The 27,203-nt window shown below is 37.7% G+C and overlaps 1 protein-coding gene across 17 annotated transcripts in view; it reads left to right on the top strand.

Annotated features, from left to right (window-relative positions):
- Nucleotides 1-27,203, top strand: part of PCM1 (pericentriolar material 1) — a 90,521-nt gene that overhangs the window by 220 nt on the left and 63,098 nt on the right. For 8 of the 17 annotated variants that reach the window (XM_061404279.1, XM_061404277.1, XM_061404280.1 and 5 more), the window contains exons 2-10: nt 1,894-1,964; nt 12,162-12,279; nt 14,503-14,748; nt 15,748-16,017; nt 16,944-17,114; nt 17,297-17,413; nt 18,885-19,073; nt 24,455-24,632; nt 24,800-24,889. In XM_061404279.1, the coding sequence (XP_061260263.1) occupies nt 12,184-12,279; nt 14,503-14,748; nt 15,748-16,017; nt 16,944-17,114; nt 17,297-17,413; nt 18,885-19,073; nt 24,455-24,632; nt 24,800-24,889 (1,357 nt within the window). In that variant the 5' untranslated portion in view covers nt 1,894-1,964; nt 12,162-12,183. The remainder of the gene's footprint in view (nt 1-1,893; nt 1,965-12,161; nt 12,280-14,502; nt 14,749-15,747; nt 16,018-16,943; nt 17,115-17,296; nt 17,414-18,884; nt 19,074-24,454; nt 24,633-24,799; nt 24,890-27,203) is intronic. The other 9 variants (XM_061404290.1, XM_061404287.1, XM_061404288.1 and 6 more) reach the window with 4 other exon arrangements.

The raw sequence follows: 27,203 nt of genomic DNA, 5'->3' as shown, positions 1-27,203 counted from the left end.
GCGCGTTCCCAGCCCTTGGCAACCGAGGGCAGCGCGGCGCCGGGGCGGGAGAGCAACGGCCCTGGGACACTTGACCCTGGAGAGCCTGGCCTCGGGCCCACGCCTCTGCTGGGGCTCCTTGCTGCTTGCTTTCCGTCCCCTGGGCGGGCCGATTGCCCCTTTCCCCATACCGAGCGATGCTAATCTCGGGGTGAGCATCTAGGGACGCGTCGGCAACTGCAGGACCCCCTGGTTGCCTCCCCGCCCCTCTTGCTGACCCCGGGGAGGAGGCCGCCCTGGGGACTCGTGCGCTCCAGGAATGTCCTTCGCGAGTGGAGGAAGCGGAGTGGGGGCTACGATTTGGTTGGCGGGCGGAGGGGGGGGGTCTTGTTTTCCATAGCAAGGGGCCTTAGTGGGCCATAATCTGTGCCTCTTCTACCCTACCCCCCAAATTCTGTTCCGTGGGGCTCTCGAGCTCCAGAATTTGGAGTGGAGAAGAGCGGGTTAGGAGCGGTGCGACTTTGGGGTTGGGCCGTGAGCAGCAGGACTTAACGCCGTCCCGGGCGTTTTTAGAGCTGAAGGGCCGGGGGAGGCGTTCCTGACTTTGGGGTTCCTACTGGCGAGGCGAATGCTAATTTCACCGCGCTTCCTTCCGCCCTCCCTCGGCGCCCCTTCGCCATCCCTTACTGCAGGTCCAGTTTGGATGGGCCCCGGGTGGGGAAATAATAAATGCCAAATGGATTCGAGGAACGTTGCTTGCTCTGCAGAAACGAGTGTTTGGGGATTAGGTCGTAGGCCCCGCTGGGGAGGCGGGGCCTCCAAACTTTTAAGCCCCGCGTCTCATTCCTCTAGAGCTCATCCTATCTGAAAAAATTTTTTTGTTTTTTTGGACCAATTCGAGGTCTGTGGCGGGGGCTCTACGGGTGACGGATCGTGTTTTGACGCTGGAAGAAGCGGGGTTTCTGGGCGCCCCTTCCACCCCCGCCCCATAACTGCCTTCCAGACTCCGCCTTGTGCTATTTCTCTGGTTACTGGAGTGGGAGGTGGTGTAAAGCTTCGGGTGCACCTGCTTCTTTCTTTCCCTAACACCTTCCCAGATAGAGCCGCTAGAAACCATTATAATAATGAGTGTTTGAACTGAAATGTAAACCTTGGTTTCTGTAGTGACAGGGTTATTTTTTAATGAAGTAGCTAGCTTTTAAATAAAGAAAAAGATGTTCTCATCAACGGGGATGCAAAGTTCTGGAATAGTTTTGCGTGACAGGAAGTTAATGACTTGGTCAATCTGAAAGAGTAATCTTTTGCGTGGATTTTAACTTTCATGGAGAAATCTATGTGATGATTGCATTACAGTGTTATTACATTATAATTTCATTGTATTCGGGGAAGGCAATGGCACCCCACTCCAGTACTCTTGCCTGGAAAATCCCATGGGCGGAGGAGCCTGGTGGGCTGCAGTCCATGGGGTCGCTAAGAGTCGGACACGACTGAGCGACTTTACTTCCACTTTTCACTTTCGTGCATTGGAGAAGGAAATGGCAGCCCACTCCAGTGTTCTTGCCTGGAGAATAACCAGGGATGGGGGAGCCTGGTGGGCTGCCGTCTGTGGGGTCGCACAGAGTCGGACACGACTGAAACGACTTAGTAGTTCATTGTATTCTAAGTAGATATTAAGGTATCACAGTGCTGTTTGGTAGGCTCTTAACAGGTTTGGAGGATTTAAACCTGTTTATCGCCTTGTTTTCCTAAAGGATTAAAGTACGTTGACGTTGAATTTAAAATATTGATTAATTGGATTTTTCCTTTTCTGTTGATTTTCTGAGCACACTTCAGGTTATAAATACTATTTGATATTCTGTACACCACAGTGAAATGGGCTAAAATGATTTTTTTTTCTTTTTTTTAAATCATAAGCACACAACAGCTTTGAAGTGTGAAGCAGGAAGGGAGCTGTTTCTGAGCTACGAAAACTAGATTTTAAACAGGTAATTTGACATCACTGTATATGTTATTGGCTTTTGTATCCTATTTGAAGAAGACTTGATGCTGGATACGGTTATAAAGTACCAGTGCCTCTAGTAAACGAACGGCCTCGGTTTGCTGCCCTGTTTGGCCTGCTTTTTACTGTGCCACTTTGGTCTGTCTTCATACTTTTGTTTGAAAAGAGCCATGTCATTTGTAATTATTAAATGCTACAATAGTTTATGTAATACTTTTTAAAATGTCTTTGTCTTCACAGTTTCTTCATCTGCTCATTTGAGTTTGAATGTTTCCTGTAGCAACTATTTGGATAGCCTCTTGTTCCCAATTCATTTAAGTCATCTGGTACAACTTTTCTATTAATTGGCTGTTTTTATTTTTTATTCACAAGCTCCTCTACTTTTTGAGTTTATTATGTATACTGTTGATTGAAGTTTGTTAGTTGCAGTTGTCTAAACTTACTTTAAACTTTAGTTTCTATACACAGGGCATTCTCAAATGCTGGTTACGTAAGGATACTCTCTGACCAGCAGGAAGAAGTCAATGTAAGTTCACTGAGGGAAAGTTAAGAAATTGTTTGTTAAGGACAATTTAGAAATTAAATGACTAGAGGATAAGGATTAGAAGAAATTTTTGTTAGAACCATTTTAGCAATCAGATCAGATCAGTCGCTCAGTCGTGTCTGACTCTTTGCGACCCCATGAATCACAGCACGCCAGGCCTCCCTGTCCATCACCAACTCCCGGAGTTCACTCAGACTCACGTCCATTGAGTCAGTGATGCCATCCAGCCATCTCATCCTCTGTCGTCCCCTTCTCCTCCTGCCCCCAATCCCTCCCAGCATCAGAGTCTTTTCCAATGAGTCAACTCTTCGCATCAGGTGGCCAAAGTACTGGAGTTTCAGCTTTAACATCATTCCTTCCAAAGAAATCCCAGGGCTGATCTCCTTCAGAATGGACTGGTTGGATCTCCTTGCAGTCCAAGGGACTCTCAAGAGTCTTCTCCAACACCACAGTTCAAAAGCATCAATTCTTCTGCACTCAGCCTTCTTCACAGTCCAACTCTCACATCCATACATGACCACAGGAAAAACCATAGCCTTGACTAGACGAACCTTTGTTGGCAAAGTAATGTCTCTGCTTTTGAATATGCTATCTAGGTTGGTCATAACTTTCCTTCCAAGGAGTAAGCGTCTTTTAATTTCATGGCTGCAGTCACCATCTGTAGTGATTCTGGAGCCCAGAAAAATAAAGTCTGACACTGTTTCTACTATTTCTCCATCTATTTCCCATGAAGTGATGGGACCGGATGCCATGATCTTCGTTTTCTGAATGTTGAGCTTTAAGCCAACTTTTTCACTCTCCACTTTCACTTTCATCAAGAGGCTTTTGAGTTCCTCTTCACTTTCTGCCATAAGGGTGGTGTCATCTGCATATCTGAGGTTATTGATATTTCTCCCGGCAATCTTGATTCCATAATTACTCTCTTTTAAAGATTTCAGAAAATTTAGTTCTCCTGTTAAAATTTTAAAGACAGCCTAATTCTCAAAATAAGATGAATATATCCTTGCTTTCTAGCAAAGCAGACAAATCTTCAACACACTTATGCAATAGGTTATCATAAGAATATAGATTGGCCATTGATTTATATCTTAATTGTACTTCTTGGTATCTTTTTCTGTTAGTTGAAAGACTATAATAGAATAAGACAAGAAAAATAGAACTCAGAGGAAATGTCAGATATGAATCTGTGTTTCAGAGCCTTTAACACTGGAGTATTTGGTAAAATAAAAAGTTGTAAAATCAGTCACAAATAATTTTCCTTTTAACACTTTAGCAAAGATGGGTAAAATAGAATAAAAATACAAAGCAGTTGAGTTAAACTTGCTTTAAAAGATCTTGGTTTTCTCAATAGGAGATTTGGCCATTTGTTGGAAAAGAGGTAAATGTGTATGAGATTTGGAAAACATAGAGTGTTCAGAGTAATCACACTAGGGAATTTATTAAGAAGCCAGAAAAGGGTAACATGATAACATAGCAGTACATTCATCTTACACATTTAACTGAGTGCATACAATGTGTGACTTCATGGCTGCAAAGTGCTAGAGATAGAGCAGTGAGCAAAACAGATAAAGTGCCTTAGCTCAAGGAGTAAACCTATATTTTGAAAGTGTCAATGTGTAGTATACCTTAGTAGTGGACACAGTCAGTGCCATTTTCTAACTATTTGACAGTTTTGAGAGTACCAACAGAAAGAATGAGAAATGAGGTTTATGCAGAATTGAGTTGATAAAATGGGCAAATTGATGAGGAGGCCAAGGATGCTATCAAGGCATTTTTGGAAGTAGCATTCATGGGTTAAGTAAGACAGTAAGAAGCGAATGGATTCTTGGAAAGGGAAATGATCAAGGGACAAGAGGTATTGAGCAGGGCCAAGGGGTAAGTTCAGCAGGAATGAGCAGGTGAGACAAAGCAGGATGCAAGGACTTAGGTTCAAAAAGAGGTATTTCAGAAGTTTAGGATGTTGAACAAATTATCTGTCCAGAGTAGAAATAGAATAGAGCAGATGAGATGAATGTTGTAACTGAGGTCAGAGTCTTAGAAAAAATCATTACAGATGTTCAGGTCATGAAAGCAAAGAGTGACGTGGAGAGTGAAAACCACAAGCCAGTTAAAAATGTAAGACGGTCTTGGGGTGAACAGTAGGAAATCGTACCCAAGATAGGGAGAGTGGTGTTTTTGATGGTTAACTTGTTCAAAAGAGGAAGGCTAAGCATTGTTAAATAAGAATAGTCTGTAAATGATATTCTTTCCCCATGAATCTGAGAGACTAGGAAGAGTAACATCTTCTAGAAAGGATTTCTAAGGAAATAGTGCTTTCAGAGTGGTTTAGGATTTTATTGAAGCCAAAGAAGTAGAAGGAATGTTTGGGAATAGATCGAGGATGTATAATATAATAGGGAGTGAGTTTGTAATGGTCCAGTGGAAAGGAATCACAGGAAGAGCTGTTATCAGTAGAGAGTATGGGATGGAATGGCATTGAAGATTGGGATTGGTTATAGCAGGATGTATAGATTTGCCTAGGGAGGTATCAATGACAAGGAAGTGACAGATTTCAAATATAAGCTGTAGAGAGAGGTTTTAACAACCTGAATTTAGTTGACCTCAGGGTTCTCATTTGCTTTTATAGAGAACAAGGATATATTAAATTTTCTTGGTGTGGAAACATTCTACACAGAGTAACTGTATCGTAAGATAGACCCAGTACAGTACTTGGTACATGGTGAGGTCTAATCAAATTTTTGTTGATTCCAGTTGAGTGTTGTATGGCAGTCTATTCATCCTCTTTCCCCCAATACCTAAAGAGCTTTTGTTTTTTTTAAAGAGGGTAATTATAAAGAGATACCTTAAGTTCTAAAAAAAATTACTGAAATTTTTAGTAAGTGTCAAACTCAAAGAACTATGCAAAAGATCTGTATGGTTTTTAGGTATAGAGAAGAAATTGAGAAATTCCTCAAATGAAACTAAACAACACATAATGCCAGAAACTTACACGTTTTCTTCTCAGTTTCCATTGAATGTGCTTAGTGTAGTTGTGCACTATGTTAAGGCTTTCAAAAGAGTATACTGGATATTTCCTTATATAATTAGTAAAAGAAATAGCCCAGCTAATTCAACCTTTAGAAAACTTGTGCAGATAATATAAGATACCAGCTCTGGTTATTTTGTGACTCTAAGCAAATATTAAAAAAAAAAAAAAAAAAAAATATATATATATATATACACTGTCTATAATATTTTATTTGGATGTGCTTAGTTGCATCTGACTCTTTTCTACCCCATGGATTATAGCCTGCCAGGCTCCTCTATCCATGGGATTCTCCAGGCAAGGATATTGGAGTGGGTTGCCATGCCCTCCTCCAGGGAATCATCCCAACCCAGGGATCAAATCTGCGTCTCTTGCATTGGCAGGTGAATTCTTTACCCCTGAGCAAATAGGAAAATCCTTTATTTTGATGAGAATTTCTAAAACCTTGGTTTACAACTGTCAGTTGAGATGTAAGATATTTCCAAAGACACTTATGAGTCATTTAATATCATTTGAGAAATAATATCTGAATTTTAAAGATTTTAGGAAAAATAATTTTTTCTTTTCTTGATTAATTTGTTTGTATTTTTATTTCAAAGGTAACTTTAATCAGTCTTGGGTATTTTCATGGTAATTAATACTGTGATATTCTACTTAGATATCTGTAATACTTATAGTAAGACTCCTACAACAGGATTTTCTTCAGAAAGATCAGTCACTGAAAGTACCTTGTAAATTGCCATGGTATTTTTGCATTTCATATCCTTGTAAGATGAGGAAACCAAATAAGACTGTCAAAAATAGCAAAATGAAACTTATAAATAATACTTTCAACTTACTTTAGTAGGTCATAGGGTGGATGAAAGTGCTTGTTTGAAGTAAAAGAATTTTATCTCCATTCTGCTTCACACACGATCATCCATCACTTGTGCTAATTATTTTCCAGTGGCTTCAGCTTTTCCATCTCATTGTTTTTCTATTAAACCTGCCTGGCAAAATCCCAACCTTGGACGGATTCAGTGGAATCCACTGCTTTATATCAAGGCTGATGAGCACTTCTGGGGAAAAAAATGGAAACTGCAGATTAGTGTTACATTAGTGCTAACAGTGAATGTTCTCTGCTCTCATCTGAGTCCTGAGTGCTGCTTATTCACTCTCCGTCACTCTTCCCCAGCCTCTCAGACACTGTCATCTTACCCTCACATATTTAACGAGCAGTCGGTTTTACTTCATGGTAATTAACAGACTCTTTCCGATTCCTACCACCAGTTCTGCTAACTAGCCTGTATCCAATTCTATCCTTTCTTGCTTTCATTTCAGTGAAAGAGATATTCTTTTGCCTATCTAATGCTAATCATGTTTCTTAAGCCCTAGATCCCAGTCCTTCCCAGTTTTTCAGAGACCACACACAGTTTGCATCTTTGTCTCCCTCTGTGAGCGCTATCCTGACAAATTTTAAATGTACTCAAGATACCTCCCTCTTTGCCCCCTGGTTAGATATATATTTATCAGTTTTATTAATATTTTTTTAAATTTTATTTTTAATTGGAAGATAATTACAATATTGTGTTGGTTTCTGCCATACATCAGTATGAATCAGCCATTGGTATACATATGTCCCCTCCCACCCCTCTAGGCTGTCACAGAGCACCAACTTTGGGTTCCCTGCGTCATACAGAATGCATTTGAGTCAGTTATACTGAGGTGGAGAAACCTAGAGTCTATTATACAGAGTGAAGTAAGTCAAAAAGAGAAAGACAAATATCATATATTAATGTGTATATATGGAATCTAGAAAGATAATACTGATGATCCTATTTGCAGGGCAGCAAAGTTGCTAAGAATCAGACACAACTGAGTGACTTCACTTTGACTTTTCACGTTCATGCATTGGAGAAGGAAATGGCAAACCCACTCCAGTGTTCTTGCCTAGAGAATCCTAGGGACGGGGGCGCCTGGTGGGCTGCCGTCTATGGGGTCGCACAGAGTCGGACACGACTGAGGTGAATTAGCAGCAGCAGCACAGGAAACACTGACTTTTGGATACAGTGGGGGAAAGGAGAGGGTGGGATGATATGAGAGAGTAGCATTGAAACATGTGCATTACCATATGTAAGATGCCTCCATTTTAAGGAATCTTTCTACCTGACCTTCTCTGGCTGCTTTGCATCACAGAATGGTTTTTTGAAAAAAATCACCTAATGACTTCCTTTAGTTTTTGCTCTTCACCATCAATAAATGCATTTCAGTTACGGAATTGATTTTTACCAAGGTTGCCAGTAACCTTGTTGCTGAATCCAGATGTACACTTCTCACTAGTTTGTGTATATGATAAAGTAATACTTGGCATTCTTATCATACCCTCCTTCTTTACATACTTCTCCCTCTTGCTAGCACATTCTTCTAGTTTTGGTTTCCCTCCTGTCTTTCTGTACCTTCTGAGTGTTCTTTTCCTTTCTTTTTTAAGTATCTATGTCCTTCAAGGTTTAGTCTTCTCTTACTCTTTATCTTCTCCATGAGCCTTCTGTTCCACTTTTCATTCTCTTATTGATGATTCGCACATCTCTGTAGGCTAGATTTCACTGCTGAGAGATGGCTGATTGCCCACTGGACAAATTTAATTGGGCATGGAATAGATATCTCAAACGTCTCTAAAACTGAGCTCATCCTTTTGTTTCATTAACAGAAATGTGTTTCTTTTCAAATTACTTTGAATGTATCATCATATATCCTGTTTTCAAGCTAGAAACCCAGGGGTCACCCGTTAACTCCTTTCTCCCTGCCTCATCTCCAACTTCATTATTGAAGTTGGATTATTGAAGTTGGATTATTGAAGCCATATTGATTCCGCCATCAAAATCTTCCTTGCATTGGTCCTCTTCTCTTGCATACCTAGTGTTTTGATTATTAAAAGTCTTTCTATACAAATCAGAGATCAGATCAGATCAAATTAGTCGCTCAGTCGTGTCCGACTCTTTGCAACCCCATGAATCACAGCACGCCAGGCCTCCCTGTCCATCACCAACTCCCGGAGTTCACTCAGACTCACGTCCATTGAGTCAGTGATGCCATCCAGCCATCTCATCCTCTGTCGTCCCCTTCTCCTCCTGCCCCCAATCCCTCCCAGCATCAGAGTCTTTTCCAATGAGTCAGCTCTTCACATCAGGTGGCCAAAGTACTGGAGCTTCAGCTTTAACATCATTCCTTCCAAAGAAATCCCAGGGCTGATCTCCTTCAGAATGGACTGGTTGGATCTCCTTGCAGTCCAAGGGACTCTCAAGAGTCTTCTCCAACACCACAGTTCAAAAGCATCAATTCTTCTGCGCTCAGCCTTCTTCACAGTCCAACTCTCACATCCATACATGACCACAGGAAAAACCATAGCCTTGACTAGACGAACCTTTGTTGGCAAAGTAATGTCTCTGCTTTTGAATATGCTATCTAGGTTGGTCATAACTTTCCTTCCAAGGAGTAAGCGTCTTTTAATTTCATGGCTGCAGTCACCATCTGTAGTGATTTCGGAGCCCAGAAAAATAAAGTCTGACACTGTTTCCCCATCTGTTTCCCGTGAAGTGATGGGACCGGATGCCATAATCTTCGTTTTCTGAATGTTGAGCTTTAAGCCAACTTTTTCACTCTCCACTTTCACTTTCATCAAGAGGCTTTTGAGTTCCTCTTCACTTTCTGCCATAAGGGTGGTATCAGCTGCATATCTGAGGTTATTGATATTTCTCCCGGCAATCTTGATTCCAGCTTGTGTTTCTTCCAGTCCAGCGTTTCTCATGATGTACTCTGCATATAAGTTAAATAAGCAGGGTGACAATATACAGCCTTGACGTACTCCTTTTCCTATTTGGAACCAGTCTGTTGTTCCATGTCCAGTTCTAACTGTTGCTTCCTGACCTGCATACAAATTTCTCAAGAGGAAGATCAGGTGGTCTGGTATTCCCATCTCTTTCAGAATTTTCCACAGTTTATTGTGATCCACACAGTCAAAGGCTTTGGCATAGTCAGTAAAGCAGAAATAGATGTTTTTCTGGAACTCTTTCTTTTTCCATGATCCAGTGGATGTTGGCAATTTGATCTCTGGTTCCTCTGCCTTTTCTAAAACCAGCTTGAACATCAGGAAGTTCACGGTTCAAATATTGCTGAAGCATAATATAATCAAAAACTATACATTAATGTGTTTACAGAATAAAATTTAGAGGGTAGATATCAGTAGTTTTAAAGGTGACTTTGAAGAGGTTAAAGAGGTTGACATAAGAAAGAAATGACTTGCCTTTGTTTTCACTTCATTAGCTTCATGCTGATAATTTTACTTCTGTAGGAGTATGCCTTCTCAACCATTTGGTATCATTAGTACTGAGTTATAAATACTCAATATCATCTTACGTCAATCACAACTAGACAAAGTTGTTTATAAACTTTGTAGACTTTTATTTAGTAAATGGTCTTTAAAAATGATTTTTAAGAAATAGTTGACCTATTTTCTCCAGACTAATTTTAATATATGTTTTAAGTTGTTTTAGAAACCTGTGTTCAAAGTCCTTAGCTTATCACTAGATCCTTAGGAAAAGCTCATTTTAGGAGGAATTCATTATAATAAATGAGTATAAAACATCTCTTTGAATATATTTTTAATTTATCTTAAAGTAAACTTACTTTATTATTACTCTACTGATAGAAAATGCAACATACTGTATTTTACCAAAAAATTGGTAAGAGTTTTTACTTAAGTATTATAGCAATTTCTCTTCTAATCTCCACTTTAAGATAAATTGCTTTTTGTAATGTTAGGTATTGTTTTCACCTCTATTGCTTATGTATTTTTTTGAGCTCCTATTCTTTAATATTACAAATTACATCAGTGCATCTTAGAAAAAGGTAGTTGTAAAATGTTTCATTTAAATGAGTCAGTTCACTGGACATACCTCTTTATGAGTATCAGTTATTTTGCAAAGTTCTTAAATATATTTCTGGTATAAAAAATGTTGTAAAATATTGCGGAAAATATATAAGGTAAAGAGCAAAAATCATATTCCTACCCTGTAACCAACAACTGCTTTCATGCAAGCATTTTTTAATATAGTAAAGATACTAATTATATACTTCATATTTCTTTCAGATTTTTTTCCCAGCTTGTCATTTACTATTTATTCTCAGTATACATAGGATTCACTTGTGTGTGAGTAAAATTGGTTGAACATATTCCTTTTTATTTCCACATTCCAAATTGGTAAAAATCTCTATTTTTAAAGCTCGTTCTTTTTTCTTGTCTTTTATTTGACTCTTTAATCTTATTCATCTGTTTTTAATCTACTGGATAGTATCTTGGTTTATGGTGTAAGGCAGTCTTTTTCATCTGAGGGGAATTAAGCTCTAACACTGTAAGGCATCTGTTGTTTACTATGAATTAATTCTTCTGTGTGTCTGGAATGGTACTGGGTATGTACCATCCTTGGGAGAATTGAGAAAATAGTCACTGAAATAATTTTTCTGTGTTTTGTGTTTAAGATGATGAATCCTAGTTTAGGAAGTCTGTTAAAGCTTTAAATAAACTTTTTTCAACATTGTTAGCAAATTGTCCCATGTGGAGAATCCTGTGGACAGAGGAACCTTGCGGGCTGCAGTTCATGGGGTCGCAAGAGTCAGACATGACTGAGTGACGACTTGACTTACCACTCAATTATTGCAAAGGTTAAATGATAAACATAAAATGTTTAGCATTAGCACTTGGCATATAGTGAACAAAATTGATGTTAGCTATAGTTAATTTTTGTCATTAAATTTTTTGAATTGGGTATATTTGAGGATTTTCTTTTTGAGTGGTGCTTATTGAACCATATAGATACTTAATGTGGTTTAGTATCTTGGGATTAATTTTCTACTCTCTTGACCACTACAGCAACTTTTTCTTTTATTTTTCAGGTAATTTTTTTCTAACTTGTTTGTTCTTCCAGATCGTTTTTAGAATTGTTCTGTCAAATTCCAAGAATCCCAGTGGGTATTTAATTAAGTCTATAAATTCAGAAAAAATGTTTAGTCTTCTCATCAAGGGAGATAGTATGTTTTTCCACTTATTCACATTTTCTCTTGCATTGTTTTATAGAGTTTAATAGCGCTTCTTGTATGTGTTTAACTGAATCACTTTGCTGTACAGCAGAAATAAGCACAACATTGTAAATCAACTATACTTCGATTTAAAAAATAATGTGTCTTTACTACATAGGGCAAAATTATATTATTCCTAGATAATTTTACTTTTTGTCACTATTATAAGTGATGTCATTTCCATCCAGTAACTTTTTCCTACTCTTTACCTTTTTGGATTGTATCAGATAAATTGAGTAACCTTAAAGGATGCAAGCCTGCAGAAAGAGTGGATATTCCAAGGTTTTTTCCTTCCCCTCCCCGTCACTTCAGCTACTTAATGCATGCTAAACATACTATGCCTGTGGCAGCTAAATCATTTTGTGTGTGGTTGATGATGCCTCTTTTATTTCATAAAATCAACTTTTTTGATACTTGTTTTTATTGCTGAGCTTCATGGAATGATTTAAATATTACAGTTTGTTTTTATGTGTTAAAAAGTTTAGTCTTCACTTGTTTTGCAGAAGATTAATTGTAAAAGCCAGTATGGCCACGGGAGGAGCTCCTTTTGAAGAAGGTGTGAATGATCAGGATTTACCAAACTGGAGCAATGAGAGTGTTGATGACCGACTCAACAACATGGTAAGATATCTTATTATTGATGGTGTGTTGTTGGCTACTGACATTAAAATGCAGTTTTCCCCTGACTTAGCCAAGTCACGCTCACTGAAACTATGTAGACACAGTTTTCTTGCTGGCCAGTATAGTAAACGACCCGGGGCTGTTTGCTATATTAGTTGAAGACATTTTTCTTTGCAGGTTAATGTATCAACTTGAGTTAGCTTAAACTGAAAAGAGATTTATTATAAGAATATAAAGATGTTTTATGGAAAATAAGTTAAAGGAATATAGCTGGGTTTTAGGAAGGAAATAGAAAAAGCAGTCAGGAAGTTGTCAAGAATTACTTTTTCACTTCACTAACTCTTTGCTTCTGAGTGCCTCTACTAGACCCAACTTTAATTTCACAGACCAGTTTTCTCTCTCGTCTTGTCCACGTGATATACTGTGGCTGCTCCTTCATTCTACAGTTTTCAGTTATGGCTGCTGTTATATAGACTGACTAGTTATCTGTTAGTTCCAATTTGAAATTTTAAAGTATGATTATCCTAACTTGTGTTAGGTATGCATCTCTTTTCCAGTCACCTGTGGCCAAGATTGGGTGGGGTAAGTAGAACAGGAGGTTGGCAGGAACATCCACATGTGAATTGGGCTGGAGGGACAGTGTATAGAGAAGGAAGTTTTGTTACAAAAGTGAAAAATATTCTAAAAGGTGTTAGTAAAGTAAAACTAAAATATTCTTCCCATATGGATAAGGTGGGAATTTACAGAACTTTTGAATGTGTTATGTGGGTATAGCTAAGTAAATAAACATATTTTCTGGTAAAACGTTCAGTTCAGTTCAGTTGCTCAGTCGTGTCAGACTTTTGCGACCCTATGGACTGCAGCACGCCAGGCCTCCTTGTCCATCACCAACTCCCGGAGTTTACTCAAGCTCATGTCCATTGAATCGGTGATGCCATCCAACCATCTCATCCTCTATCGTCCCCTTCTCCTCCTGCCCTCAATCTTTCCCAGCATCAGGGTCTTTTCAAATGAGTCAGTTCTTCCCACCAGGTGGCTAAGGTATTGGAGTTTCAGCTTCAGCATCAGTCCTTCCAATGAATATTCAGGACGGATTTCCTTTAGGATGGACTGGTTGGATCTCCTTGCAGTCCCAGGGACTTTCAGGAGTCTTCTCCAACACCACAGTTCAAAAGCATCAATTCTTCGGTGCTCAGCTTTCTTTATAGTCCAACTCTCGCATCCATACATGACCACTGGAAAAACCATAGCTTTGACTAGACAGACCTTTGTTGGCAAAGTAATGTCTCTGCTTTTGAATATGCTATCTAGGTTGGTCATAACTTTCCTTCCAAGGAGTAAGTGTCTTTCAATTTCATGGCTGCAGTCACCATCTGCAGTGATTTTGGAGCCCCCAAAAATAAAGTTTGTCACCATTTGCACTGTTTCCCCAACTATTTGCCATGAAGTGATGGGACCAGATGCCATGTTGAGCTTTAAACCAACTTTTTCACTCTCCTCTTTCACTTTCATCAAGAGGCTCTTTAGTTCTTCTTCGCTTTCTGCCATATTTTTTTATCATTTCATATAAGACCTTATCATGTAGTACATTGTTGCCTATAGAAAATAATAATAACATTATTATTATTAACATCTATTGCTTACTACATGCTAGGCACTGTGCTGGATGTTTTATATATGTTATTTTAAATTGTATTTTAAAGGTAACACTATTTTAGAGATTAGGAAACAGATTTATGAACGTTAAGTTGCCTAGGGTCACACAGTGGAGCATTTCTTCATATAACAGTAACTGCTTTAGAACACAGGTTGATTCCTCATCTGTCTACCTATACATGTTGACTTTAAAGGAGACCAGTGAAGATATCTATAATTTTATTTCACTAATCAGTTTATAAATAGTAAGGAACCATTTTTTAAAATGCTTCTGAAAACATTTAGACTGATGCTAGGGTTAGAGGTTGGGTATTTGTTAATGATTTGTGATAGGGAAGTAGTTATTTTCTGAATAATTACAATAATTTCAGCACAGTTTAAAATTTAGGCTATGTGTAGTAGAGGGAAAATGGGCTAATACAGGTAAGTTATTGTCTCTAAGACTGTGTATTTATGTGAAAAATGTTTTGTCATTTCTAACTTTAAGACCCAAAATTTTAAAGCATACCAAAGTATTTTCCTGATTTGATAGAGGCCAGATTAACATTTGCCTTTACTTTTTTAAAGGATTGGGGCAGCCAGCAGAAGAAGGCAAATAGGTCATCAGAAAAGAATAAGAGAAAATTTGGTGTAGAAAGTGATAAAAGGGTAACTAATGATATTTCTCCGGAGTCATCGCCAGGAGTTGGAAGACGAAGAACAAAGACTTCACTGACGTTTCCACATAGTAGATACATGACTCAGATGTCTGTTCCTGAGCAGGCAGAACTAGAAAAACTCAAACAGCGGATAAACTTCAGTGATTTAGATCAGGTTTGTAAATATTTTACAAATCAAGTTATGACTGTGGAAAGTACTTGCATAGATAAATCATTTGTCTTAATGAAATTGAACTGTTTACTTCTTTTTCTTGGCTTCTGTGTATATGGAAAGAATGTTAATCAGTGGTGATGGTACTGTGTTCTTTGGAAGGCGGCAAAGTCCTTATTTCTAAACTTGCTGAGGACAGGTTTTTCAGAACTTTATTATTACAGTGTTTGGCTGACTTAAATGATTTCATTTTGAAACTAAAATTTGCATGCTACTAACTGGGTAAGATAGCTGTTAAACAAAAGAGAAGATCCACTTTAGAATATTTATCATTGGCTAAGTGTGGAATGTGCTGTTACCTCAAGTTTAGAATAAAACTGTTATTTGTGTTTATAATCACCAAAGTCAAGTTTAGAACTAAAGCAAGTAGAAATGAAAATGAACTCTTCACATTTTATTGTCTGATCTGTACTTGATAAAGTTTCTCTAAATATGCATAAAGATAGATTCTAGTCCGGTATGATGACGGTGATGATCATATATCATTTAGTCACCTTTGTATCAATTATTGAACAGTTACTGCATGCTGGGCACTAAGTTGAATAATTTATCAGACAGTGCTTCACGTTGACACATCTTTATGTTAATGTTTGTATTATTTAACGTTGATTCATTAGGTCCAAAGCCTATGTTATATTCTGTGATCAAGTATGACTAGCAATTTGAGTTATAAATATGGTTCATAATCGTACTTTATTTAGACCAATCTTGCTCATAGTCATCATTTCAGTTGTCTCTGACAGAATGAGGAATAGGACGTGATAATTGAATTTGGTATTTTTCTAAAATAATTTTGTAGGTCTGAAGCTGCTCTGAATCTTAGACAGATCTTTTTTATATACCTCCTGAATCAATGTCTGATGGTGAAGCTAAGAACATTGGATTTTTTTTTAATTTTGAAAGATTAATGTTTGTGGGATTTGGTTTTTCTTTCATGTATAGAGAAGCATTGGAAGTGATTCTCAAGGTAGAGCAACAGCTGCTAACAACAAACGTCAGCTTAGTGAGAACCGAAAGCCCTTCAACTTTTTGCCTATGCAGATTAATACTAACAAGAGCAAAGATGCCACTGTAAGTCCTCAAAAGAGAGAAATGATTGGATCAGCACAGTGTAAAGAGTTGTTTGCTTCTGCTTTAAGTAATGACCTTTTGCAAAACTGTCAAGTCTCTGAAGAAGATGGAAGAGGAGAACCTGCAATGGAGAGCAGCCAGGTGATATATTTCTTTTACTCTTTGCTTTCATAAACCTCAGATTAGAAGCATGAAGATTTTAAAAAGTACACATAGGAATTTCAGTTAGGTAGAATGAAAGTACTTCCCAGGTTTCCCATGTGGCACTAGTGGTGAAGAATCCACCTGCCAGTGCAGGGGTCGTAAAAGACAAGGGTTTGATCCCTGGGTCGGAAAGATTGCCTAGAAGAGGGCATGGCAACCCACTCCAGTGTTCTTGCCTGTAGAATACCTTGGACAAGAGGAGTCTGGTGGGCTACAGTCCATAGGGTTGCAAAGAGTTGACATGACTGAAGCTACTTACCTTGCATGCATAGTACTTCCTTAACTTTTGCTCATTAATCCTGTCAGGTTTATTAGAAACTGTGTAAATTTATTTTTACAAAAATGATTTTAGAAGTGGCATAGTCAGGTAAATTAAGACTTTCTGTTCACCTGTAAAGTGCTGTATTGTTAATTTTTAGTAAAGAGAAGTTGGAGTAATGTGATTAATAGATTGTTGTAGAAATTTCTTTAAATGGTTATATAATTCATTTGAAAAGATAATTCTGTTTTTAAAGTATTTTAATTTTTAAAATTTATAAAGAAATATAAACACTAGAAGAATTTATATAAATAATAGTTTAATATGCAGTTTTATAAAGTGAAGTTTTCAAGTAATGTAAATTAAAACTAATTTTGAAATTAATGGAAATTGGAGTTGTTAGTATTGCCTATTAAGTTTTGATTAAATTGTAAATTTGGTTCAGATCTTTGGCATGTATGAATTCATGCAATAAACTTAGAAGTATCTTTGGTTATTTGAAATTAAAATCTGTAAAATTGTTTCTGTTCAATAAAATATGCTCATTTTCACATCCTGTTTATTTTCATGTCCTTCCCCCACCCCCCTAATATTTCCCCTGCAGATTGTAAGCAGGCTTGTTCAGATTCGTGAGTATATTACTAAAGCTAGTTCCATGCGGGAAGACCTTGTAGAGAAAAATGAAAGATCTGCTAATGTTGAGCGCCTCACTCATCTAATAGATCACCTTAAAGAACAAGAAAAGTCATATATGAAATTTCTCCAGAAGATTCTTGTAAGTTTTGAACCTTTTACTTAATGTACTGATTTTTGTAGTACATTAGTGTGTACCTATGGTGATAACATTCTGATTGCCACCCCAGAGGAGTTAATATATTTAAAAAATCGTGCCATCCCTTGTAACATTTTATTGCCCTTTTTAATAGTTGTATGATTTATACCACTAAAATATTTCAGGCTAGAGAAAATGAGGAGGAGGATGTTCGGACTATAGATTCAGCTGTGGGATCTGGTTCTGTAGCTGAGAGCACATCGCTAAACATAGATGTGCGGTCTGAGGCTTCAGATGCCACGGTAAGCGGCTTTTTAGTAATTAAAGTGCTGGAAATGAAGATAAAAACTTTCCCCTTATTTTTCACAATAATACTTTTGTAGGCATTCCTTAATGAAAAATTTATCTCAGGAAAGAAACCCTCAGATTGTTAATGCTGTATATATTCTTTTTGAACATGGAAATTTAAAAGTTTTATTTATTAACATTAAAAGTAGTTTTAATGGTTGATTAATTTCTGGTCTTCAGCTTGCAAAAACCTGGGTTTCCTCATTTGTATCGTTAAGCATAGCTTTGCTCATTTTAAGAGGCACTGGGAGAGTTAAAATTCTTTGTAGATGTACTAGTTATGAGGACTGTGTCATTGCTTGGCATACTGTCTTTTGGAAAAGCCTCCCAAGTTTCTCTGCCACTGAGGACCAGTTTGAAGGCTGTTAGGATTTTCATTTGTCAGGCTAGCCTAGAACTGAAGCCAAACCAGACGGCTGGTAAACTGAGCTGAAAATGGGACAGGTTAGCATTTACTTTGGGATTTATTTAGTGAGAAAAGTATATAAATTTTAACTCTGCAAAATGAGATGTATCAAAATACTGTCTTTCGGGAAAATCAGAAATTTTCAGAACTTTGAGGCAAGATTTGTAAAATATACTTCATAGAAGTTAGTATCAAACTAGTATACTTGTAAACATTTTAATTTTAGCAACTGCACCTATAACCATGCGTTAGTAATCTTGAAACCCTGTTGTCAGTAATGCCTTTCTTGTGAAAGGATAGACCATGTGTATCGTTTGTTTCTGAGGTATGTTCCAAATTTCTAGTCAGCATTAAGAATCTGAGGGTTTGTTTCCTTTTAGCATCGCCCTGCATAGTTTCTTATCTGCCTCCTTTCTCATCCTGCCCTTCCTGATTCGAAGAGGAAACTTGAATTTTTTTTTCTCCATTATTTTCACCAGGAGGTGCTCAGAGGGCTTGATCCAAATGGTTGTTGAAGAATGCAGTCTACTGTGGGGAAATTGTTTTTCTGTTCACAGTGGTGTGGGGAATAATTTCTCACATTTCATTCCAGCAGAAATGGAAGGGTGGGGGCATGTGTGTAAAGGAATTGTGTTTGAGAGGGGTGGGAAATGGTATAATTGATTATAATAATTTATCTGTATATGTAGTGTATATAGTGTTCACCACGATGAGATTTTCTTTCATAGCATAAAATCAGGACATTTTGGAAATCAGTAACATACAATAAATGTTAAAATATGCTTCAGTGATTGTTGTATAGCTTGGAAATTGCCTAAGATATGATACTTATTTAGAATAAGCCAATAGTCTAGTCTATGGGAATTTAAAAGTCTAAAGTTTTATTGCCACTTGGGGAGAGGGTGGATTAATTTTCTAAATCATGGATTGGTGAATTTTTATATTTATTTACAAGGCTGGCTTGTATGTTAAACAGGAGTTTGTATTAAGAAATTAATATGCTACACTATTTAATAAAGGAGGCATCTTTTAGTCTGAGAATTCGGCCGTGCGTTGAGGACAAACTAGGGAATTCAGCTTCACAAGCACAGGTTTCAGACACTGACGTTACTACAAGTCCAAAAGGGAAAGGTGACAGACCTCCTCAGCATGACAGGGAGCTGAGGCCTAATAGGAAATGTAGCCGGAAACGTGGATTTCCCTCAAAGGTATACTTTATAATATTAACTTGGGAACCCTCTAAATGAGCACCTCTTTTGTTCATATTTCCTCTTGCTTATTTGCTTTTCTGTTACTGCTGTAACTTTTAAATTTGTATGTTATTAACATGGTTAGTTGTACAGTAATTTGCATTAGTAAAGATACCTTAGTGTTTTTCTTCTTTTCTGCTCTCCGTGGACTATGTGTGGCAGCTGTTTTTAATTTGCATTAACAAAAGACTTGAAACTTAATCCATTTTCCTTTTTTTTTTTGCTATTGAGAGCTCAAAATATAACACATTCTTAAACCCTAATCATTAGTTGCCTTTTGTTTCTGATATTTGTGTCTGTGGATTAAAATGGTCCTTTTAAATCTTGTCTTATTTCCTTAGTCATTTATTAAAGAGAGAAAAAATGGAGCAAGCTGTTAGCGTTCCTTTTTTTTTTTTAAGAATGAAACATTTTTATAGTGTTTTTGGTTTATATTTTTTCTTCCCATTGGAAATCCCTTCCCTTCTTTTTTTTTTTTTTAGAAAAATATTTTTTAGTCAGTTGACTTGTTTCCTAATGTTTTTGCTCCTTTTTTTCCTCCAGTGTTTGCTCTAAATGTTCTTTCTTTAGAAACTTTCCATGACTTGCATCAAGACATTCAGGAAGGGTTTAAAGACAACCATTTGTGTAGCTCCACTTCTCTGTGGGAGAGGGAGAGGGTGGGAAGATTTGGGAGAATGGCATTGAAACATGTAAAATATCATGTATGAAACGAGATGCCAGTCCAGGTTCAATGCACGATACTGGATGCTTGGGGCTAGTGCACTGGCACGACCCAGAGGGATGGTATGGGGAGGGAGGAGGGAGGAGGGTTCAGGATAGGGAGCACATGTATACCTGTGATGGATTCATTTTGATATTTGGCAAAACTAATACAATTATGTAAAGTTTAAAAATAAAATAAAATTAAAAAAAAAAAGAAAAAACAGTTTGAATAAAAAATAGCATTTGTAAAAGTGAAGTCGCTCAGTCATGTCTGACTCCTAGCGACCCCATAGACTGCAGCCTACCAGGCTCCTCCATCCATGGGATTTTCCAGGCAAGAGTACTGGAGTGGGGTGCCATTGCCTTCTCCGATAATTGAGTATAAATAAGATCAATTTCGTATGTTTTATTACTAGCTTATTACCTAGGATTAGTCTTTATCTTTGGAGAAGGCATTGGAAACCCACTCCAGTACTCTTGCCTGGGAAATCCCATGGAGAGAGGAGCCTGGTAGGCTGCAGTCCACGGGGTCACAAAGAGTCGGACACGACTGAGTGACTTCACTTCCACTTTTCACTTTCATGCATTGGAGAAGGAAATGGCAACCCACTCCAGTATTCTTGCCTGGAGAATCCTGTGGACAGAGGAGCCAGGTGGGCTGCTGTCCATGGGGTCGCACAGAGTTGGACACGACTGAAGCGACTTAGCGTGCATGCATGCATTGGAGAAGGAAATGGCAACCCACTCCAGTAGTCTTGCCTGGAGAATCCCAGGAATGGAGGAGCCTGGTTGGCTGCCGTCTATGGAGTCACACAGAGTCGGACACAACTGAAGTGACTTAGCAGCAGCAAAAGTGACCCCCCAAAAATTAAAATGACTGAGCTTAACCTCTAGTTATTTTGGTGTCCCACCCCAGCTCCCACAAGGTTTTGAAGATATGGTTTCAAACCAGCTGAGCTTCCCTGGTAGCTCAGAGGTAAATAATGTGCCTGCCAGTGCAGGCGACAGAGGTTTGATCCCTCAATTGGAAAGATTCTCTGGAGAAGGAAATGGTAACCCACTCCAGTATTCTTGCCTGGAGAATCCCATAGACAGAGGAGCCTGGCGGGCTACAGTCCAAGGAGTCGCAAAAGAGTTGGATGCGACTTAGCCACTAAACAGCAACAACGTAGTGATCTTACTATAAAATGTTAAGCTAACGGTGTCCCAATTCAACAGAAGAGTAAAGTAGCTGGTTATTTTTAAAACTAGTAGCATTGGAGAAGAAAAGGTGAGTGGGGGGAAAATAGATGTCCTTTAGAACTTAATGTTCCTTTCTTCTGAAGTCTTTGAATAGCAACAAGCAGAACTTGAGTTGACAATTACTATAGCATAGTATCTGCTAGCTTTTTTCCTTAAGGCATTATGTTTGCTTTTAAAAGCTATTATTCTGTTTTTAGGTTTCTTTGAATAATGACCTTATAAATGAATATGATTTTCTCTTGAACTTCTTTTTTGGAGTTTATTTTAATTTGCTTCTTTTGAATCTTTTGATTCTTAGGGCCATCCTAGGGTAGTTTTGTCAGTACTCTGTTCATAAAGTGATTTCAGTTTCTTAAAAAAAAACCCTAAGTCCCACTGACTGTCTTTATCCTTTCTCTGCTATGCAGACCCTCTTGTCCTCCCCACCTACCTTCATTCCCTCCTTAACATGTTTGAAAATGTAGTATTCTGCTACAAAATTAGGGAAGAAAGTTGGTGTCTTAACCGAGGTTCTGAGCTTAAAGCAGCCGTGTGAGTTGCAGCTTAATAGGAAATAAGTGATATTCTTGAGTTGCCTACAAGGGCAGAGTCTATTCCTTGAAATATTTTATAGACATGATATCATTGCATAATTTTTTTAAAAAGCCTTCCCAGAATGCTTTCATTGTTTTCCCACACTCATCCTCCCCCCACATACTTAATCTCACTTCTTAGAGAATTCATAAGCTTTTCAAAATGCCATCTACCCATTTTTTGCTATTATTTTTTTTTATCATTTCTGATTATTTCATGTGGGCTAGATATGTCTCCCAAGCCAGATTATGCTTCTTCAGAGATAGTTCTAAGTACATAAGACATGATCTAAGGATGTAATTTGGGTAAGAAACCGTAATATTAAATTGTTTAGTAAATTCTTTAAAGTTAATTTAATTTTGAGAGATGAGAAAATGATGAGTTAGATGGAGATAGTGCATTCTTTCGGAGAAGGCAATGGCACCCCACTCCAGTACTCTTGCCTGGAAAATCCCATAGACGGAGGAGCCTGGTAGGCTGCAGTCCATGGGGTCGCTAAGAGTCGGACATGACTGAGTGACTTTACTTTCACTTTTCAATTTCATGCATTGGAGAAGGAAATGGCAACCCACTCCAGTGTTCTGGCCTGGAGAATCCCAGGGACGGTGGAGCCTGGTGGGCTGCTGTCTATGGGGTCGCACAGAGTCGGACACGACTGAAGCGACTTAGCAGCAGCAGTAGCAGCAGCAGCAGCATCAGTGCATTCTTGATGGTTTTTTCCCTAGGTGAATTTTTGTCTTAATATGTATAATGTTTCTTTTCTTAGTTATTTCCATTGATGCTTTGTTGGAGTATTTGATGTCAATCTGGAGATATTTCTCTTGAGTCTTTCCAATTGAAATCTGTACCTAATTGGATCTGGTTTATATTTTACCAATGACTTTGATGAAATTGCTTCCATTGTGGCTCAGCTGGCAAAGAATCCACATGCAATGCGGGAGACCTGGGTTTGAGACCTGGATTTGAGACCTGGGTTGGGAAGATCCCCTGGAGAAGGCAAAGGCTACCCACTCCAGTATTCTGGCCTGGAGAATTCCATGGACCGTATAGACCATGGTGTTGCAAAGAGTCCGACATGACTGAATGACTTTCACTTTTCAATGAAATTAATTTGGTTCAAATCTGAGATGACTCGCTATATCAGATTCATAGTTTTCTCTCACCTTTCAAATTATTTTACGAGATGTAAACAATCTTAAATTGAGCCAGAACTAAGAAGATGACTTTTTATAGGAATGAGTGTAATGTTAACAGAGTAACTCTACTTGTGTTGGATGGGAGAGAACTGAGTAAAGTGTTGTTGATTTGAAAATGGGTTCAGTTTATTGGGAATTCTCCAGGAAATAGTAGCTTAACCAAGATGTGTTATTTCTCTTCCATGTTCATGATAGAGCACTGACCTGGCTTCTCTGATACATTCATCAAAAATTCTGATTGCAGTCTTCTACTTATTATTTGATCTTCATTTCTTTGAGTTCTTAATTCTGAGCCATGTACTTACTTTTATTGCTTGCCAAGTTACACGGTTACTCACATTACTGATGAGTTCTGCTTGGGGAGATAAAGAAAAGAAGTTTTTGCAAAGTATTGGTAAGGGATGTCACCCAGAAGGAAACTTCTCTAGAGCCATTTGTGTTCTCCTTAATTTCTCCTGGAATTACATGTACATGGGGAATACAGATCAGTGCATTTTTATTTTCAAAAGAAATCATTGAACTTCTTTATCCTCCTTGTTAACTTCAGTCAGGGCCAAGGGAGGTCATTCATTTAAAGTCTATAAATAACCCCAACAAAAATTTGATACCAATGCAAATTTAAAATTGACTGTTTCTAAGCTGATAGAAATACTTTATGTAAATATTAGGTAAAATCATTACACTTTTAAGATATAAAAATTTTAAAAGGCAAATCAATGATGAAAAATACCATTATGGTATAATTTCATGCATAATTTGACTTAAAATTTTATTGTTTCCAAGTTGCACTTAAATTTGTCTCTTTGATTAATTGACCATAGTGTTTCTGGTTGAGTTACATTTGAATAGGTTGAAGATTAATATTTAAAATTTTATAGTTCTTTATAATTGACATCTATTCAGTCTGTTCCTCTTTTAGGCAAAATGCTGTCTTTAGGGGGAATTTCAAAGTAATTTGTGTTCTTAGACTTATCTAAAGGAGCATCTTTTAAAAGAAAAAAACGTTTTTCTTTATTGTATGCTTATATAAAGTGATACAAGTAAATTAAAGCCTTTCACATCAGATAATCAAATAAAAATGCATTTTAAAAATTAAATAAAAATTAAAAATTAAAAAATTTTTCATCTGTTGGTTTTGTTGGGTTTAAACATCCCTTCTAGGAATGAGGCAGAGCATCTTTTTGGTCTGGGCTTTTTCAGGGCTACCTTTGGGGCATTAGCCTGGTATAACATTGCTTCTCCCTTTCTAAGACCTGGATCTCATTCCTGTGTGTGTGTACGTGCACGTGGGCATGTGTCTGTGTTTCTGTGTGTAGCTCCTTTTGCCTTCTTGACCCTTTTATCTTTCTTTTTGTAAGCCTCTTCCTTTATTTTCCTTTTGTTAATTCTTCTTCATGCTAAGTTTGTGCATATGGTCTTTTACCTTGAAATTACTTAATTACCTAATTCTTAACATGACAGGCTGTCTCTGTGTCATCATTTTCTTTTTTTTCCTTTCAAGTCTGTATCTTGTGTTGTATATTTAATACAAATTTATTATTTATGTTTGTATTTTACCATTGATAGTTGACACATGAGCATAGATTTTAAATAGATATAAGTGTTGTTGGTCTTATTTTTCAGGCCAGAGATCCTCAGCAGGAGCCTATAGAAGAGATAGAAAATTTGAAGAAACAACATGATTTATTAAAAAGGATGTTACAGCAGCAGGAGCAGCTGAGAGCTCTACAGGGACGACAAGCTGCTCTGCTTGCCCTGCAGCATAAAGCCGAGCAGGCTATAGCTGTGATGGATGATTCTGGTATGCTACTGTCTTAGGATGTTGTTTTTATAAGTAACGCCCAGTAAGCAATGGTACGATTGCAAGGTGGATGCTGGTGGTTTTTTAATCAGATCTAGGATTGTGGCCTAGTTTAAAAACCTACATGTAAGGCTTACTCTGTCCTGTGCTTTTCTCTGGTTATGCAGAAAAGGTTGCGGAGACAACTCCTGGCCATCATACTGTACCAGGCAGACAGCCGGCTCGTTCACCTTTGCATCAGAGAGTACCCATAAGAGGTAAAGGGACAGGCTGTCGTTCTGTTTTTGTATTTCAGATTGATAGGGCTCTTGTTGCTTTTATTTTTGCCTTTTGTACTTATTTAGCTAGGATTGCTATACTTTGCTTGCCTGCCAAGGAAGGGTTAAAACTTTTAAGTGAGGCAGCTTCACTATTGTATCAGTAAGGTACCCAGTTGTATGCACTAGTTCCTTTGAACTAAATTTGTATCCTATCCAGTCTCCCTGAGACTCAGAAAGGTTCTTTCATTGTTTCCTTCTTCCCTCAGAGCCCTGTACCACTTAGATGGAAATAGTATTGAGTTCCTTGGTATTGAATCTAACCTTACAATTCTTCTCATTACCTTCAAACCTAAGTGTTTAATTTCTCCGTAAGTCAAAAACAAATTGTTACTTTTTAGAACTCAGTAAAACTAGGGTCTAATTTGTAGTAGTGTGTCATCCCAGTCTAATAATAATTTATCTCCTGTGGGCTCTCCATTTTAGCTTCTTACTGTGGTTACCCTCTTGTTACTCAGTTTATCATGCTGTCTACACTGAGCCCATTGGCTCAACCTTCTGATCACTGTTATTTGTAATTTAATTTTCCATTTTCATAGGAAATTTTTATGACTTGTAAGTTAACTTACTCTTTTATAGTAATTATATATAGTATAGCATATACCATATATATATTTGTATATATATGGTATAGTATATAATTATAATTATGCAAATCTTCATCCCTATTTTTCCCTTGTAGTAAGCAGGTAATTTTTTTTTTTTTTTACTGTACTCTTATGAGTCTGGGACCAAGAGGAGAATGGACAGGAATTTAAATTTGAATTTATTTTATGTACTAGTTCAAAAAGAATTTTAGGTTAATGATTGAAGACAGTTTTCCTCTTGTACTTAGGAGATTTTGCAGGAGAATACTGATAAAAAAACAAACTTACAGTATTTAATCTTCTGGTCTATGAGAGAGGCAACATGATTTTCATGGGAAAGAGTTTCCCTTTCATCAGTTAACTAGCTTGTGTGTTATCCTAGAGTCTAATTTATTTTTTTCAAATAGTTTGGACTAGATACGTGGGATATTATCCTGCCCTGAAATTCTAATTTCTCATTGAGAAAGCTAATATTTTTCCTTCAAAACAGAAATAGTTTATAGTGTCTCTTAGAGCTGGAAAGATAAACATGGTTGAGTGAGTAGTAGAGCAGTAACTTTTATCAAAATTGTCATCAGAATACTGCCTTGGGAATACAGCCTGACAATAAAAACTGTGGTCTTTTAGTATAGCTTGTATCACAAGCAAGTGCTTCAATAAATTACCTGTTCTATTGTAGAAGTGAGCAAACTAGCCTGAAATAAAATTTCGTGGAACATAACCATGTTCATCTGTTTATGATTATATATAGTAGCTTTTGCCATGCAAAGGCAGAATTGGGTAGTTGAGACAAGTAATGTATTTCCACAAAGCCTAACATATTTACTATCTGAATCTTTAAGGAAAGTTTGCTGACCCCTGTATAGAGCATTGATTTTGTTGGATGAAGTGGGGATTGAGGCTGGTGAGAATCAGCTGGGCTTTTTCAGAAGCACCACTTTCCCTGCCACTTTTCCAGCCCAATTTGGTAGACCTGCTTGCACCCCAACTCTATTAAGTCCCTATTATTTTCCCCCCTTTTAAAAAAAATTTATTTTTAATTGAAGGATAAATGCTTTACAGCATTGGTTTGATTTCTGCCATACATCAACATGAATTAGCTATAGGTGTACATATGTCCCCTCCCTCGAGAACCTTCCTCCCACTTCCCACCCTTTGCCACCCCTCTAGGTTGTTACAGAGCCCCAGTTGGAGTTCCCTGAGGCATATAACAAATTTCCGTTGGCTGCCTGTCTGACATATGGTGGTGTATGTATTTCCATGGTACTCGCTCCGTTCATCTTGCCCTCTCCTTCCTTCCCCTCCCCTCCCGCCCTTGTGCGTAAGTCTGTTCTCTGTGTTTGTCTCCATTGTTGCCCTGCAAATAGGTTCATCAGTAGCATCTTTCTAGATTCCATGTATATGTGTTAATATATGACATTTGTTTTTCTCTTTCTGACTTACTTCACTCTGTATAATAGGCTCTAGGTTCATCCACCTCATTGTAACTATGTTGAGTCCTTTTGCTTAATTGAGATGTAGCAATTTCCCTCTTGACTGTTGGGACAGAAAGAGTTGAACCACAATACTAGAGTTTTATGAATTTTCCTTTATTTCAGGTTAGATGGAAATATAAAATGATTGGTTGGCAGATAAATCTAAGAGTTAACTAGTTTCAACTTACATTA

Source organism: Bos javanicus, chromosome 27 (assembly GCF_032452875.1).
Source record: "Bos javanicus breed banteng chromosome 27, ARS-OSU_banteng_1.0, whole genome shotgun sequence".
NCBI lineage: Eukaryota > Metazoa > Chordata > Mammalia > Artiodactyla > Bovidae > Bos > Bos javanicus.
The sequence above is the reverse complement of the archived record's forward strand: the minus strand, read 5'-3'. Positions and strand labels throughout refer to the sequence as shown.